The 16216-nt window shown below is 49.9% G+C and overlaps 1 protein-coding gene across 5 annotated transcripts in view; it reads right to left on the bottom strand.

Moving 5' to 3' along the window:
- Positions 1-600: 600 nt before the first annotated feature.
- DSTYK (dual serine/threonine and tyrosine protein kinase) overlaps positions 601-16216 on the bottom strand; it is a 50484-nt gene continuing 34868 nt past the window's right edge. Inside the window, exons 5-14 of one of the 5 annotated variants that reach the window (XR_006961553.1) lie at positions 16056-16139; positions 15243-15419; positions 14491-14620; positions 13120-13276; positions 12538-12670; positions 10416-10529; positions 8884-8998; positions 5859-5993; positions 4946-5443; positions 601-1029 (exon numbers count right to left, since the gene is read on the bottom strand). Coding sequence is in view for 3 of the 5 variants with exons in the window: in XM_047076628.1 (XP_046932584.1) it covers positions 5256-5443; positions 5859-5993; positions 8884-8998; positions 10416-10529; positions 12538-12670; positions 13120-13276; positions 14491-14620; positions 15243-15419; positions 16056-16139 (1233 nt within the window). In the remaining 2 variants the exon portion in view is untranslated. The other 4 variants (XM_047076628.1, XM_047076630.1, XR_006961554.1 and 1 more) reach the window with 4 other exon arrangements.

The following is a 16216-nucleotide window of genomic DNA, read 5'->3' as shown; positions in this document are numbered from 1 at the left end:
TGGAAAGTTTCTTCAGCCTAAGAGGCTCATCTGCATGAAACGTCTACTGTGTAGGGCCTGGCTGAGAACCATCCAGATTGAACTTCAGCTCCAACCCTGGCACCCAGAGTCCATCACAGACACGTCAACTGTATTTTAGGGTGTGCTGCCACCTCCTGGCCGAACTCGTGTTGCTGTCACATCACAGGCAGTTGTAGCAAAAAGTGACGCAGCCACACAAGTGCAATCCGGTAACCCCAAACCCCACCAAACACACCCGCAAGCTGCTGGCTGGCATTCCGTGGTGACTACAGGTGGTGCCACTCAGCTGCTAGGGGTCTATGATGGGGTGTATTGGGTAAGCAGATCTGAACAGTGGGGTGAGCCTAAATAAAAAATTCAAATATCCTGGGGCGCCTGGGCAGGGGTGGGGGGGTGTGTTCAGTCGGTTGAGCATCCGACTCTTGGTTTCGGCTCAGGCCATGATCTCACGGTTCATGGGTTCAAGTCCCACGTTAGGCTATGCACTGGCAGCGTGGAGCCTACTTGGGATTCTCTCTCTCTCTCTCTCGCTCTCGCTCTCATTCTTTCTCTGCCCCTCCCACACTCTCTCTCCCTCTTGCTCTCTCTCAAATAAACTTAAAAAAATTTTTTTTAACCTTTTAAAAAGAAAATTCAAATATTCCAAATGCAGAAACACCAGTATATAGATTCCGTTCTCTCACAGTGAAATAAAGAGGAGCCAGGCCCATGCCTGGGCTCAGCGCGCTGCAAGTTCGTGCTGAAAAGAAGCTGGAGAAAAGGCTGTGAATCCAGGAAGAGGCTCTGAAAAGTGAATTGCTATCACTCGACTTCGCCTGCATCTTCTCTGCTGTCCTACCTCCCATCCGCCTGCCCCGCCCTCTGGTAGCCATAATGCCAGGCACCCAGAAGTCCAGAGCAACATGCGTGGGGCAGTAAGACGTTCCATCGCTCTCTAAGGCACACCGAAAGGCCTCTGACTGCCGAGGTCCCAGTGGAAACGGAACGAATAGGGGGCGTCTTCCTAACCTGGGGAGGGAAGGGAAAACAAAGCCAAGGAGATGTCAACTAAAACGTGAATGTGATCTTTATTATACAGCACATGTGGTATCTGTACATCCCAACAAGTATACAGGATACTCTATAAAACCAAACCTGACCACTCAAAGTTACACTGGACAAAGATTTAACCCAAAGTCACGTCTTGTAAAAACACAACGCGGTCCTGTGTGCCATGTTCCGGATCGAGGCAGCACAAGAAGGGAGAGGAGAAGGACTGGGTTTGGGCCAACGTAACATCCTCTGGTTATTGCACTTTCATTCTACACACTCAGTACGTTATGCTTTTATTAACACTGTAATAGACATTAGTCCTTTTGAAACAAATAAAAATATTACATAAAGGTAAAAGACAACAAGCCATCCAGACCAATTTTCTTTTCAACCCTCCGAGTCAGGTGGCCTCCCCCAACTCCAGGTATTCACATGGTCTCTACGCTCCTCTCAACTGGACTGGATGTTAACAAAGCAGATGTAGTTAAACATAAAACCCTTTTAAGAACAGTAGTGCTACTTGCAACCCCCAAAGGAGAGTGCGATACAAGTTTCTGAAGGTTACCCCCCCCCCTTATCCACTTTGCCGCAGCACTGGCCCTAACCACTCCCCCCGGAGTTAGAAGGAGCAATCCACTTTTTTGTTGTTGTTTTAAAGAAAAAGTGGGTTACTTGATCCAGCAAATCCAAAAATCAAGCTTTGAAAACTCAAAGAAGCATCTAGTCTTTTGGCAAAGGACTCATCAAGGGCCATTTATCCCGCTCTGAAGCAGTATGGACTCTGGCTGGAGTCTCCCTGGTTAGCCAGATGGGAGACCAGGCGTGCCTTCTCTCCAGAGCAAGGCCAGAGGGAATCTCTACTCCCCATGGGCTGCTGTCATCACTGATCCCTCCTGGCTTCTCAGTGCTAAATAATAAGCCAATAACAATAATAATAATAATAATAATAAAGTGTCATGCAGTGCAGTTATCACTTTGGAGCCCTGCCACGCCAACCTCTTCTCTCATCAGGGAAAGACTTCTGGCCCCTCTTTGGCAGCTCAGGTAAAGATGCATCCAGATGCTGACAGGGACTGGTGGAGAGTTCTACCGTTCCCGTTTCCATCTGTCGTAGTTAATAATAGCCTTTCCTTCAACATTTCCCTGAACTTTAGTGTTAAAAAATCAGGAGAAGCTGCTGTCTGGGCTCTGTTCCCTTGAAACTGATGGAGTCACAAGTGATTCTCTTTGGTCCGGAAAGAACCAACACTGCCCTCTTTCCCAGAGAAGTGGAAGGCTCGCTCAACCCGCGAGCCGCGTGCCTGTGGAAACCTCACCCAGGCGAGCATTCCTCAAGTCATGCCAGACTGCCCTCGCTGCCAGCTCCCTGGGCACAGTGGCAGCCACTCCGGGGCTCCGGGCTTCATCTATTTTTCTGATTGCTCTGCAAGAAGGTCCCTCACTCGGTTCTGAAGTCACGTAAGGGGCCGGACTTCAAGCACATTAAAAATGGCCAGGTGATCATTTTCGGGCTGGGGTAAAGCGCCCTGATGAAGTGATTAGAAGGACAGAACACAGTGAGGGTCATTCTTCCATCCCGTCCTTCCTCCTCCCCAGCCACGATCTCACCTCACCGCTCGGGAGCACATACAACCAAATCTAGGAGGGAAAATCTTTAGGACTTTGGTCTTGTCGAGCCCTCTATAGCCCAAGTGCCCCCCAGACTTCTTTGAATACCTAGTGTCTTCCCAAGTAATATACAGTACAGTACATTTCATGGCATCCCATCACCGTAGTAACAACGGGTGCCAAGGAACAAAGGATCCGAAATTAGCGGACAATGTTATAAAACAAAAGCAAAGTATGCAGCGTGTTATATATAGGCACTCCTGCACTCAGCCTGCTGAGTGTTTAAATAACACCTCCAAATATCTATATGTGGACTTTGGCTCGCCTGGAGATTTTCAGGAATATTTTGCACCTTTCCTCAGAATACTTTTTTTTTTTTTTTTTAATGAATTGTTAACACAACTACCGTCTTACTTAGCACTGGTCCCTCCCATCCTCCTTCTTCCTCACTCAGGCAAAAAATCTGCTAGGAAACTGGTGTCTGAGAGCTGACAAGGGACACTGGGTGGAGGACAAGCGACCCTCCCTCCCCGTGAATGGGGGTGGGAACTAAGACTTCGGAAGAATGTTAGGAATGGGACTTCATGGAAGCAGATTCCTGATCCCAGCTAGAGTAAAGGAAGACCGGCTGCAAAAGGGAAGCACAGAAGTCCTTTATGAAATCTCATACAGAACAGACACTGAGACTGTTTTTCTGGCAGGTAGACACTACTCACCTCTCCTTTTTAAGCTTGAAATCTGGCTTCCTGGAAGCCCCATCATTGTTTCCAGAAGGACAAACGAGTTAACGTGACAAGAACGGAGTGATGATTTGAAGAAGTAAAGCTATACATAGGTGTTAAGAGACCTACCGAACGTTCTACCAACACAAGGCTGGCGCTCACAGAACCCAAAGATACTGGGTGTCTCACTTTATCGTTTGCAAGTAGAAAAGTTTTTAGCACTATGTGGAGTTTCTGAAGGGCTCCAAGTGCTTAGAGGGTTACTGTGCTCAAACGTATCATAATCCGAGCTCGGGATAGCCAAAGAGTTAAAACTGAACTTTAGATTCCATTTCTACTCCGTTAATGTTTAAGAGATGGTCATTCTCTCGGAAACAACCCTACAAAATTCCAGCAGCAAGTCCGCCCATTTTCTTACACATCTACTCAGGGACCTGCTTCACAGAGCTGGAGGTCAGGCACAAGGGACAGACCACAGTGCTTGGGGACTAGGCAGATGCGACAGAGGCTCCTCACCTCCACTGCCTCTTCCTTCATCCGCCTGGTTTTCTAAATCTAGAGGACCATTTTGGTGGAGAGAGGCTCGAAGTCAAGATCTGAGAGGCACTGATATTTAAATTGTTCCCCTTCAGAATTTCTTACTGTGTACACCTCCTGACAAATGCTCACACTGTGTGTGTCCCAACTGCAAGGGGGGGGAACCGCCCCAGAGGCTAACACACAGGGCGAGGAGCACACACAGAGCTACAAAGAGCATTCTTCTTTTTCATCTGGTGCTTGTCTTCTTGCCTTGTATTCAAAACAAGGTAAAAAGAAGGGACGAATTGCGAAAGAGATCTTGGTGAAAAAGCTCACTGACCCAAGTTTAAAACCTTAAGTGTGTTAGGTTCAAACACAAAAACGAGAGTTTTTGATTCTTTTAAGTTTTAGAAACAATGTGGTATCTTTCTAGTAGGTTTGCGTGGAAGTTCACGGCTTCCAGATCACTGCCCCTTCTCAGGTCTCACCAGATACTCCACATGGGTCAATGTTACTCAGACACTCATCCCCAGGTACCATGTTAACTGGACCTTCCCCATGTTGAAACCCAAAGGGGGGGAGAAAAAGTCAAGAATGAAGGGAAGAAAAAGAGATTGGGTCCTGGGGTTGCCAGTAACTCAAAATCCAATCGCACATGTATATATACACATATGCATACACACACATTTTTTTTTGCCTTTATGCGGCCTCTTGGTGACGTAACCCATGAAAGCCTCCCCCAGAAGTCAGGGATATTCGGTCCCATCAATGTAAACACGCTGGCACCATAAGGAGCAGACAGCTCCGTTTCTAGCTCCCTCACCGGGGCCTCGGGCTGCTGCGACCTGAGGTCTCCGGCTGCAGGTAGCGGGAAGTTATTTTTTTGTTCCGATGTTCTTACAATCCCAGAACTAAGTTCATATTTTCCAGGGGTCCTGACGACTGGATAGAACCAAACTATTCCTAGCTAGAGCCGAAATTACAAAAATTCTAATTTTTAGTACTATCGCCACCACAGTGCCCCACTTGTCTTAGCAACATACAGTGAGCAGACGATGTTGACATTTGCCTCCTTTTCAGTTCTGGGGCTGGAACGTTGCATTCTTCAGTGTTTACGTGTCCCACACGATCTTGTGCGGACGGGATAGTGTGGGGCATCGGCGAGCCGCTAAACGCACCCCGACGGCCGGCGAGCTCCTCGCTACCTGGCAGGTGCCTCTGCCTGGGAAGGTCTCAAGTTGCCCAGCGGGCAGCAGTTCCCTCGGGAGCTCTCTGAATAGACGTCCAATTCTTCCCGCGGCCAACAGGTGAGGGGAAGGGAAGAAACAGAGTAAAAGAGAAAGGTCTTTGCTTTCAAGTAGAGTCATCCAGTCCCCGGTTCGGCTGCTCCGAAGCGGACGCGCACAGCCGGTCCATGATGCCCCGAAGCATGGGCTGCACGATGCCCAGGAGGGGCCTCTGGGAAGGGTCGCCGTCCCAGCAGGCCTCCATCAGCTGCCAGCACTCCTCGTCGAACACGGGCAGACGCTCCGGCCGGGCCCCTGGAGACGGGCGCGTGGAAAGAAGACCAGAGTCAGCGACGGGGCCAGTGCCACCACGAGGCCTGACCGGCTCGCAGACCGGTGGCCCACGTGGGGCTCAGGAGTTCTGGCTTCGACTGCAGACACCTAGGTTAGAACCTGACAGTAACGGTGACAGAACACTGGAACGCACTGGCATAGGAAGTAGAAGAATTGGAAATTTTAAAGAAAAAAAGCCTTGACACGGTTCAGCGCAATGCTACCTGAAAGCAAAGGGGCGACCTCGGTGTCTTCCCCGGATTCCCTGACGGTACGTGGCCCTGCGGTGCGACGGCCGGAGCGGGTGACAGGAGGCCCGGCTGCAGGGCCTGGTCTCAGTCTCCCCTTGATGGGGGCCGGGGCGGGGTCGGGACAGGGTAGGGCTTGTGGCTCTTACCTCTTCGCACATTGTTCCAGAGATGGTCTTTGCTGGCACACCTCTCAAATGCTTCGGGGAGCTTGACAGAGCCCGAGCAGATATACCAGAAGAGGATGCCAAAGGCGTAGACATCGACGGAGTTGTCGTATTTCCCTACAGCAAGAAAGGGCGACGGCAGTGAGCCGGGGCGAGAGATCAGCTGTGCCCCTATAACTGGGTCTGCAGAGGTCATCACGCCTTTTTGTCTAAAGCTTTTAACAGCCATGATCTCCCACAGCAACCCCGGTAGGCAGGACCGCTGACAACGCCCATCTTCTACCCAAAACCACAGCACAGGAAGGGCGATGCGAGACACCAGGATGGCCAAGACCAGAGCCTGACAGAGGAGAAGGAGGACAGGCCTCTGATTTTGATTGAACAGCCAAGAAGACCCATCCTGACGGGTCGGATTGGGGAAATAAGCTTGGGAAACACAGGTGGGTGAGCAGATTGGAACCAGGATGTAAAGACTTTTAAATTTTTTAAAAATAATTAATTTATTTTTGAGGGGGGGTGGTGGGGAGGGGCAGAGAGAGAGACAGAGTCCCAAGCAGGCATGCAGGAGCCTGATGCGGGGGCTCAAACTCACGAACTGTGAGATCATGACCTGAGCTGAAATCAAGAGAGTCAGGACGCTTAACCAACTGAGCCGCCCAGGCGCCCTTAGAATGTAAAGATTTTTTTAGTTTATTTTTTTCTTTCTGGGAGAGAGAGAGAGAAGGGAGAGGAGCAGAGAAAGAGAGAGAGAGAGAGAGAGAGAGAGAGAGAGAGAATCCCAAGCAGGCTCCGCACTGTCAGCACAGAGCCCAATGTAGGGCTCGAACTCATGAGATCATGACCTGAGCCTAAATCAAGAATTGGACATGTAACCGACTAAGCCACCCAGGCACCTCAGAATATAAAGATTTTTAAAAGACAGAAAAGTCTGGATTCAATGGGCAGCATGAGGTCCTTTAGGTTTTAGGGCAGGAGGTGACACGAAGAACCTATTTTAGAAAGATTCTTCTGACAGCAACTGGATGGACTGCAGAGAATCAAGGGAAGTGAAATACCAAGCAGCCAAAAGAAAACAACCATGGGGGGGGGCGGGGAGAGAAATGTTCCAAGAAGTGAATTTCGAGAAAGAAAACGACTGTATGCTGAGTCCACCGTGGGTCCCGCTCACCCCCGCCCTCACGCACATCACTCAGGGAAGGGCCGGGGCCGGACCTGTGTGTGAGGCCAACGAGAGCAGGCCACATACACGGCTCATTTCAACTCTTCCCCACGCTGATGAAGGGGCTGCCGGGACCGTCCCCTCTTCCCTGGCACGGACACGACCCCTTCCCCCGCCAACCCCTCAGGCTCAAACTCTCGAGTCCTCGTCTGGTCATCCTTTGCTGTTCACCATCGACACCTAGTTAACCACAAAATCCCACCCGTTCCTCCCGTGAACCGATCCTGAATCCGGCACGGCTTTTTTGTGTCCGTGCTGCTACCAGCCTGATCCTGGAGACCCAAACCCCTGGTCTGCCTGCCTTGGTTCTCGCCCCGCAAAGCCCCTCCACCTTCCGCTGCTAAGCTGACCTTCCGTGAACGTGTCCTCATCCCCCGCCTGCACAGTTCTTTTTTTCAAATTTTTAGAATTTTTTTTTTTTTTAATTTTTTTTTTTCAACGTTTATTTATTTTTGGGACAGAGAGAGACAGAGCATGAATGGGGGAGGGGCAGAGAGAGAGGGAGACACAGGACCGGAAACAGGCTCCAGGCTCTGAGCCATCAGCCCAGAGCCCGACGCGGGGCTCGAACTCACGGACCGCGAGATCGTGACCTAGCTGAAGTCGGACGCTTAACCGACTGCGCCACCCAGGCGCCCCTAGAATTATTTTTGAGAGAGACAGAGAGAGAGAGAGCAAGTGGGGAGGGGAAGAGAGAAGAGGGACAGAGGATCCAAAGCAGGCTTTGTGCTGACAGCAGAGAGTCCTACGTGGGGCTTGAACTCACAAATCGTGAGGTCATGACCTGAGCCTAGGTCAGACGCCTAACAGACTGAGCCACGTGGGCGCCCCAAAAGCTCAAGTTCCAATATTTCTTCCACAACGAGACTTTCTTCCTCGGTGTGGATTTCAAGCTCGGTGTGTTTCATCTCCAACCTTGTTTGCTTTTACTCCCCACAGGGATTTGTCCCCTGTCAGGCAATTTTCCTCATACTTCCCTTTCCCCAGCCTCCAGAATGTTCTCTCCTTCCAGACACCTGGTTAGATTCTAGAGCCAGAAAGACCTAGATTCCAATCCCAGCTCCATCATTTCTAGCTCAGCATTGTGGGGTGGCTTTCTGATGTTCACCAGTCTGGACTTAACTTTACCCGTGACACGGGCACAAAAATGCATCAGCGGCAGCACAGACTTGCTGTGAGGATTAAATGGAACAAAATATATGAAAAACCGTACTCGCACTGCCTAGCTCCAAGAACATGCTTAATAGCAATGCCCTGCCCACATACCAATTTTTCCGGACTTGACTCAAGTCCTACCCCAAATCTCATACCATAAAACTGTCAAACATTTCAACCTTCACTTACCACCTGTCTGAACACCAGCATCACATCATGTAGCACCCGATTTAGCACCTGGTCACACAGTCTGATGCTGCTTCCTAATTATTTAACCTCTCTTAATAGATCTCTGTCATCAGCGAGTTCATTGATGATCAGGGCCAACTCCTGATGTACAGAAGTTATTCAATCAGGACTTTATGATCAACTAACTGGTTGATTATGGCAACCGCGGCACGAATAGCCCAGAGAAACGTCCAAAAGCAGACTCGGTGACTCCTAGTTACACTTCTCCTTCTCACCCCTTCACCTCCTCACCTTCCCCCTACCTGTCTTTAGGTTTCCCCTCCCCTGGCTCTCCCTTGCCCGCCCCAGACCGGCCGGTAGTACTTGTGGATACTACTTAAGCAAGAGGTAGAACTCATTAAAGCATGGAGCCCTGCTGAGGCCCACTCCCGCCCTGCAGCTTACCTGTGAAAAGTTCAGGGGCCATATGGATTGGTGTCCCCACAATGCTGCCTGACATCATGGCCTCTGGCTTGCAGAACCCTAAGTCAGTGATCTTGGCACGGTTCTGCTTGTCCAGCTGCCAACAAAGCAGGGCAAGAGTCAGCCTGCGTCTGACCCTGCACGTAACGCTCAGGGGCACACTCAAGCTCAGGGGCACACTCAAGCTCTGAAGCGGGTGTCTACTTCCCAGTAGCGCTTCCTCAATCCTGCTTCCCGCCTCCCTGTCTCCAGACTCGTTCCCATTCCCATCTTCCCCCCAGACTGTAAGCAACCTAAGGGCAGGGGCTGCCTTTTTCGTCTTTGTATACCTAGCGCTTAGCACACTGCCTGGCACATAGCAGGAACTTAGTAAGTCTAGGAAGAATGAATAAGCGAAGGACACGGAGGAAAGGATTTTGGTTCCTGATTATTCTTCTCTGACCTCCAGACCCCAGGGCAGAAAGTTGCTAAGTAAGAAGGCTGAGGTCCTCTGGTGAGCTGAGGAGAGTTTCCTGAATTCCCTGCAGTTTCCTTTCCCAAAGACCCAAGAGAATAAATCTACGTCTCATTTGACTACAGATAAGCCTCTTAGGTTTCGGCCTATGATTTTAGGACGATCTTTCCCTTCCCCCCAAACTGCTGTCATCTCTCTGTATGTACCTGTTGCCAGAAACACCTCAATGATAATGCAACACAGTGTCAAGAGAATATGTCAGAGGAGTCTCTACAATTGAGATAACGGAACATGACCACCTTACCTTTAAGGTGCATTTACCCATCTCAGCCCTCATCCAGCACCTGTGATCAAACCCTAAGCAATAACAAGACCTGGAAGCCTCGAACACATCGTCACAAAAGCACAAAAGAGCAGAAAGACTATTCCAGATTAAAGGAGGATAAAAAACATGACAACAAAGTACGCCATACGACCCTTGGAGTGAACCCTGGATCAAACACACAAACAAATGACCGTATTCGGGTAACTAAACGTATTTAGGACAACTGGGAAATGTTAATATAGACTGCATGTTAACTAACAGTATTATACCAATGTTAAATTTCTTTGATGTGATAATGGCATTTTAATTACACAGAAGAATGTCCTTTTTAGGAGATACAAGCTCAAGTACTTAGGAACGTGTTATCTGCAACTTACTTTCATATACTTGAACAAAGAGTGTGCGTACGTGTGTGCGAGACTGAGGAACAGAGAGAGACTAACCCAGGAGAAAGAGAATATGAATCCAGGTGAACCATATGTGGTCGTTGTACCACTCTTTTCTCTTCTGTAAGTTTGAAGTTTTTCAACAGTGTTCGGAGGAAAAGCCTTAAGCAACGTACGCTCAGTCTATGATGCGGCTTCACGCTCCCCAAGCATTATGTCTGAGATCCCATCAATCCACTGTTCTTCCGGCAGCCTCTTCCTATGATCAAACTCACATTCATGCGGACCCTCCCAAGGTCACTTAACCCACGGAGGCAGGGCGTTATCTCGGGGAAACAGCTCTACTCACCAGGACATTTTTTAGCTTGATATCACGGTGGACAAGTCCCTGGCTGTGCAGGAAGCGGATTCCTTCCACCACATCTAGTGCTATCTGTAGACGTGTCTCCAGCGTCAGCCCAGCCTTGGGGAGACAAAAGGGCTCACGTGTCACTAACAAGACAACTCCTCAGTCCAACTTGCTTAAACCAACTAAGAGTTCCTTCTGCGGGGCACTGAGAGTCGGCCTGCACTAGGGCACACAGGACAAGCGCAGAGAGTAGATGGGAAGAAGGCAAGAGGAAAGAAGTTAGGAGGAGGAGGCTGAGGGGTTGCCCCAAACAGGACTACAAGAGGCACAGTCCAACAACTGAACGCATGAGTTCATTTCCATCCCCTACCCCCAACAAACTCTGGAAGTGCCCTTGAGACCCAGAGTACTTCCGGGTCTCAGGGTGCATGGCTGGCTAGGTCAGCAGAGCACGTGACTGCTGGTCTCGGGGTCGTGAGTTTGAGCCCCACGTTCGGCAGAGAGATGACTTAAAAATATTTTTAAGTAAGAAAATAAAAACATATTTTTTACGAAAAAGGTATTTCTAGGTTTCTCAGGCAGAATGACCTCCGCTGCATTGTAAGCCTCATTGGCCCAGGTTTGGCTTTACAGATTCAAATATCAAACTCACACATCTTACTTGTACCGGGCCTCCAACTTAGGGTCTCCTGAATTCCAGAGGACATTACATCACTCATCCAGAAGCTGAGATTCAGTTTTCTAGCCCTCTTGTGGGAAAGCATCAGACAGTGCTGAGCTTAACTCCTCTGAAATGAAGAGGGAGAGCCACCGGGAGAGTCATTTTCTCGACCCTATTGAGTTTCCACGGCTCCTGCAATGATTTCTAGCGATTCCGGTCTTATATCCGGAAGCGTCCGCATAAACTGGCATGAGAGGCATCTGTGAGAAGGGACCTACCCACATGTGCTAGGGTTAGCTTCCCCCAGCCCCACTGAGCCCCAGTGTAGGGACCAGAGAAACGGGCGTCTCTACTTCCCTTGCTGCTTTGGGCGAGGGAAACTGAGCATCCGACTGACCGTATCTCCTCTTCGCTCAAAATCTTTCAACAGCTTTTCAGGGTCTAGACTGCGATTTGAATTCTATGGAAATTCTTTTTAAAAAAAAAAATTTTTTTTAATGTTTATTTATTTTTGAGACAGAGGGAGACAGAGCATGAGTGGGGGAGGGGCATAGACAGACGGAGACACAGAATCTGAAACAGGCTCCGGACTCTGAGCTGTCAGCACAGAGCCCGACGCGGGGCTCAAACCCACGAACCGTGAGATCGTGACCTGAGCTGAAGTCGGCCGCTCAACCAACTGAGCCACCCAGGCGCCCCTGTGTGGAAATTCTTAATTCTGGTGTTCTACAATTTGTTCTCAACATGTCTTTGCACATCACGCTCCCCTAGTCCCAGACGGCTGCTCCAACACGACCAGTGTCCTTCAGGTGGAGGGCATTACGTTCCTCCTTCCCCCTAGTGTGGCCTCTTCCTTCTACCAAATTTTACCCATCAAGGTATATTTACCAAACTCAAATCCTCATGACATACTCACTGACTACAAGTCTCTTAGAAGCTTCTGACAATTAGACTTTTTTTTTTTTTCAAGTGAGCTCTCCACCTGAAGCGGGGCTTAACTCCTGACCCCGAGATCAAGAGTCACACGCACCACTGGCCGAGCCAGCCGGGGGCCCCTGGCAATCGCACTTCCTGATATCCCCTTCTGGTGCTTAATACAGGCTCTTGGACAAAAAGGAGTCACTGATAAATACTGGCTGGTTAAACGACAAAAATTGGCTCATCCCTCGAGAGCGAAAAAAGGAGGAAGAACAGCAAAGTTATAGGACGCTTTTCTGCTCCTCCGCGTAGTCTAGGTTTGTACCACCATCACCAGAGGTGACGGTGGCGAACTGGCAGCATTCTGGGCCGAAAATCAGACTCTGAGAAGTCTGTGAGGTTTTTCTGGATTGGGGTAATCAAGCTTGATTATTCCAACAACGTCTCGTGAAAGCTAGAAGGTCCGGACAGACAAGGAGGGATGACAGGCCGGGGAGGACCCCGTGGCTCCGGCTGCGCGGTCACGCCCTCGCCCCGCCTCACCTTCAGCCCAGTGTAGAGGTCCCGGTGCAGCCTCTCCATGATGAGCAGCACGGCGATGCTGGAGCCGCCGCCGTAGCCGTAGTCGATGACTGAGCCGTGGAGGTCCACCAAGCGCTCGTGCTTCGGCAGAGACCTGGTGGGAACGAGAGAGGCCGCGGCTGCCGTGCTCCGGTCTCACCCTGCACAGCGTGCCGCCACGTGGGAAGGGATACCCCGGAGACCACCCTCAGTCCAGGTCCAGGGGGAACGGCCCTCGGTACAGAGGAAAGGGAAAGACAACGGCCTCCAGTGAGGATGAAGCGTCACAGAATCTAGAGACGGACAGGCCGCAAGGACTAAGGAAGAAGTCCAACGGGAGACGGAGTCTGAGAAATCAGGATGGCGGGGAGAGGGCAAGCAAAGCCACTGAAGGCCTGGCAGAGAGCACGTGACTGGAACAAACCCAGAAATACTGTCCACGACACCCTGGGGCACAGGAATGGAGAGATCAGGGACGCTGCAGCTCTTGGTACAAAAGTCGTGTCGGCTTCTGGCTTCTTCTCTGGATCTTTTCCCACAGGGATGAACGACAGGAGAACCCACCTCATGTAGTGAAACTCCAAAGCCAGGTCATTCCAGTGCTTCTCATCCGGAGGGACGACCGACTTGAGGGCACACGGGAAGTGTCCTCCCCAGTTGTCACACAGGTACACCACACCGTACTGGCCCCGGCCCAGTTCCTGACCCAGTTTAGGTTTACCTATGAAATACGGAGACAGGGATGAGGCAGGAGGAATGGGAGCCTGCTGGCCAACCTCCCTAAGACTCTTTTTTTTTTTTTTTTTTAAGTTTTTTTAACGTTTATTTATTTTTGAGACAGAGAGAGACAGAGCATGAACGGGGGAGGGTCAGAGAGAGGGAGACACAGAATCCGAAACAGGCTCCAGTCTCTGAGTTGTCAGCACAGAGCCCGACGCGGGGCTCGAACTCACAGACCATGAGATCATGACCTGAGCCGAAGTCGGCCGCTTACCCGACTGAGCCACCCAGGCGCCCCATCCTCCCTAAGATTCTTGGATGTGTGCGGTCCCTGGCCGGCTCGGTCAGTGGAGCGTGTGACTCTTGCTCTTGGGGTTGTGGGTTCGAGCCCCACGTTGAGTGTAGAGATTACTTAAAAATAAAACCTTAAAGACTGCCTATGAAGAAAATATATATCTTGTTTAAGAAAAAAGGAAAAAAAAAAAGGATTCTTAGACACAGACCTAAAAGTAGGAAGTTGTAATTCTGACAGTACTGGAAACTAGTAGAAAGTACCCTAACTGGTCTGATTTATTTATTTTTTTTGTTTATTTATTTTGAAAGGGGGAGAGGGGCACAGAGAGAGGGAGACACAGGATCTGAAGCAGGCTCCAGGCTCTGAGCTGTCAGCACAGAGTCTAACGCGAGGCTTGAACCAATGAACCACAAGATCATGACCTGAGCTGAAGCTGGACACTTAACTGACTGAGCCACCTAGGTGCCCCCAACTGGTTTGATTTAAATAAACCTGTCATGTCACTTGAACTATACAAATAGCGGGACCAGGGGCGCCTGGGTGGCTCAGTCAGTTAAGTGTCCAACTTCGGCTCAGGTCACAATCTCGCGGTCCGTGAGTTCGAGCCCCGCGTCGGACTCTGTGCTGACCGCTCAGAGCCTGGAGCCTGTTTCGGATTCTGTGTCTTCCTCTCTCTCTGACCCTCCCCCATTCATGCTCTGTCTCTCTCTGTCTCAAAAATAAACGTTAAAAAAAAAAAATTAAAAAAAAAAAGAAATGGATTCTGTAACAAATAGTGGGACCAAACAGACTTTAGGTTTCAAAAACACATCAGTGGGTGCTTAGGTAGCTTTGCAAGGAAGCAGCGCTAGAGGTAGAACATGCGAACGCCAGGTATCCAGAAACTTCACCCAATTTACTTGGGAAAGACAGGGACTCACGATGTAGCAAGACATCCTGTAAAGAACGGCTTTCCAGAGAAAGGCGAGCCAGGCGGGGGGCATGATCCTTGCGAACCTTCAACCAGAGATCTTCTGTTTTCTCCAACCGACCTGAGTGGCCAGCTTCTAGCTGGAAGAGAAACAGAAAGAAGACACGTGACTTTCCAAGTCCCTAGTTTGGCTTCCTCACCTATTATATGGGGACAATAATATCTACCTGCTGAGGACAACTGAGAGAGTTACACAAGCTGGGCAGAACACGGCTCCGACACTGGCATACAGTGAGCTCTCAATAAATAACCACTTTGCCTCCTGGATGCGCCATCTCCACACCCTCCCCTCTATACACACGTACACACATGTGCACGTGTGCACGCGTGCACGCGCACACACACACACGCACACTCTGAGGGGACAAGCACGTCACATAACTATGAACCAGTGTGAAAGTTACAAAGTCGTCCTCCTCTGTGACTCATTTCTAAAATACTAAATAAATAAAATTCCTACCCCTTGATTTTCATTCCTCACTCAGTGAAATGGGGAGAAATTAACTGAGTTCCCTTCCTGTTCCCAAGAGTTAGAAAAATCTCCACGTGAGAAATGTACTGATGAAACTTCCTAAAACATGATATTATCCTTTAACATACAGGAAGAAGATACACTGATGATCTTAGAAAAATGACACGCAGAGCAGTGGGCAAAATATTGCTCGACAGATAAGGCTCTTCTCTCTCTTCCGACATACGCACCTGCCGCAAGGAGGCTGCAAAAGCCTCGTGAGAACTGTTGAGTCGGGTCCGGAACTGGCTGCAAATGCTCTTGGCCAATTTAGAGGCACTGAGGCTCTCGATGGCTTCCTGGGCCACCTTCCTCTTCCATTCCAGTGTGATGGCGGGTGGGCTCACCCATGTGATACGCTGGATGATCTGTGGGAAGAAGAGAGGAGGAACATGCAAGGGTGGGGACAGGAGCCACCAGAAAGAGCCAACGCCCTTCCCCTCTGGGCTACCCACTCGTTAGGAGCAGGCTAGTAAGAAAGCAGCCACGTGAAGGCCAAGATTCCTCTCCCGTTCCACCTACCTCATAATCAGGGCTCAGACCAAAGGAAAGCATCAAAGAACACTAGGCCTAGTCTATGGGCTCACAAACCCTCACTACATACAGTCAGCGCCGGGGGCGCCCGGAATTCCCTTTCTGAACTCAGTATGGAATAAGAGCCACGTCAAATTCCAGAAAAGAAACCACACAAATGGCCTCTGGCAGGAAAGCCTGATTCTGAGAAAACATTTCGGCCGGGGAGAAAGGAATCTGAAGGAGCTAGTGAAGGAGAGTCTTAGGGCTGCATAAAATGTTTAAACGCACCATTCTCAAGCATTAAAGTGGCTCCGTTCCTAATTATCTCAGAGCCGGCATAAACCAGAACTGTCCCGGGCAGGCAAATCGGGACAAACGGCCACCTACCTACCTACACCAACAGAAGATCCTAGGCATCAGCTGCCATTGGGGTGACTAAGGTTCTGAGCCAACCAGGGCCAGAGGATGTTTCTCTAAGCAAGCCCCACCTGTTTGATTTGCTCCCACAGCATCCTTGTAACCGAGGACCCTGAGTGAAACGTAACTTCGACGTGGTAGGCGGCATTTAAGATCTGGAAGAGAACACACAGACCAAAGTCAATACGCCCTGAGCAGAGGGACTGATTAGAAAATGTGATAAATAGTATTT

Source organism: Lynx rufus, unplaced genomic scaffold (assembly GCF_022079265.1).
Source record: "Lynx rufus isolate CCGP_SWC_20201006 ecotype Redwood Valley unplaced genomic scaffold, mLynRuf1.p SCAF_15, whole genome shotgun sequence".
Lineage (NCBI taxonomy): Eukaryota > Metazoa > Chordata > Mammalia > Carnivora > Felidae > Lynx > Lynx rufus.
Note: the sequence above shows the minus strand (reverse complement) of the source record. Positions and strands in the feature narration are given on the sequence as shown.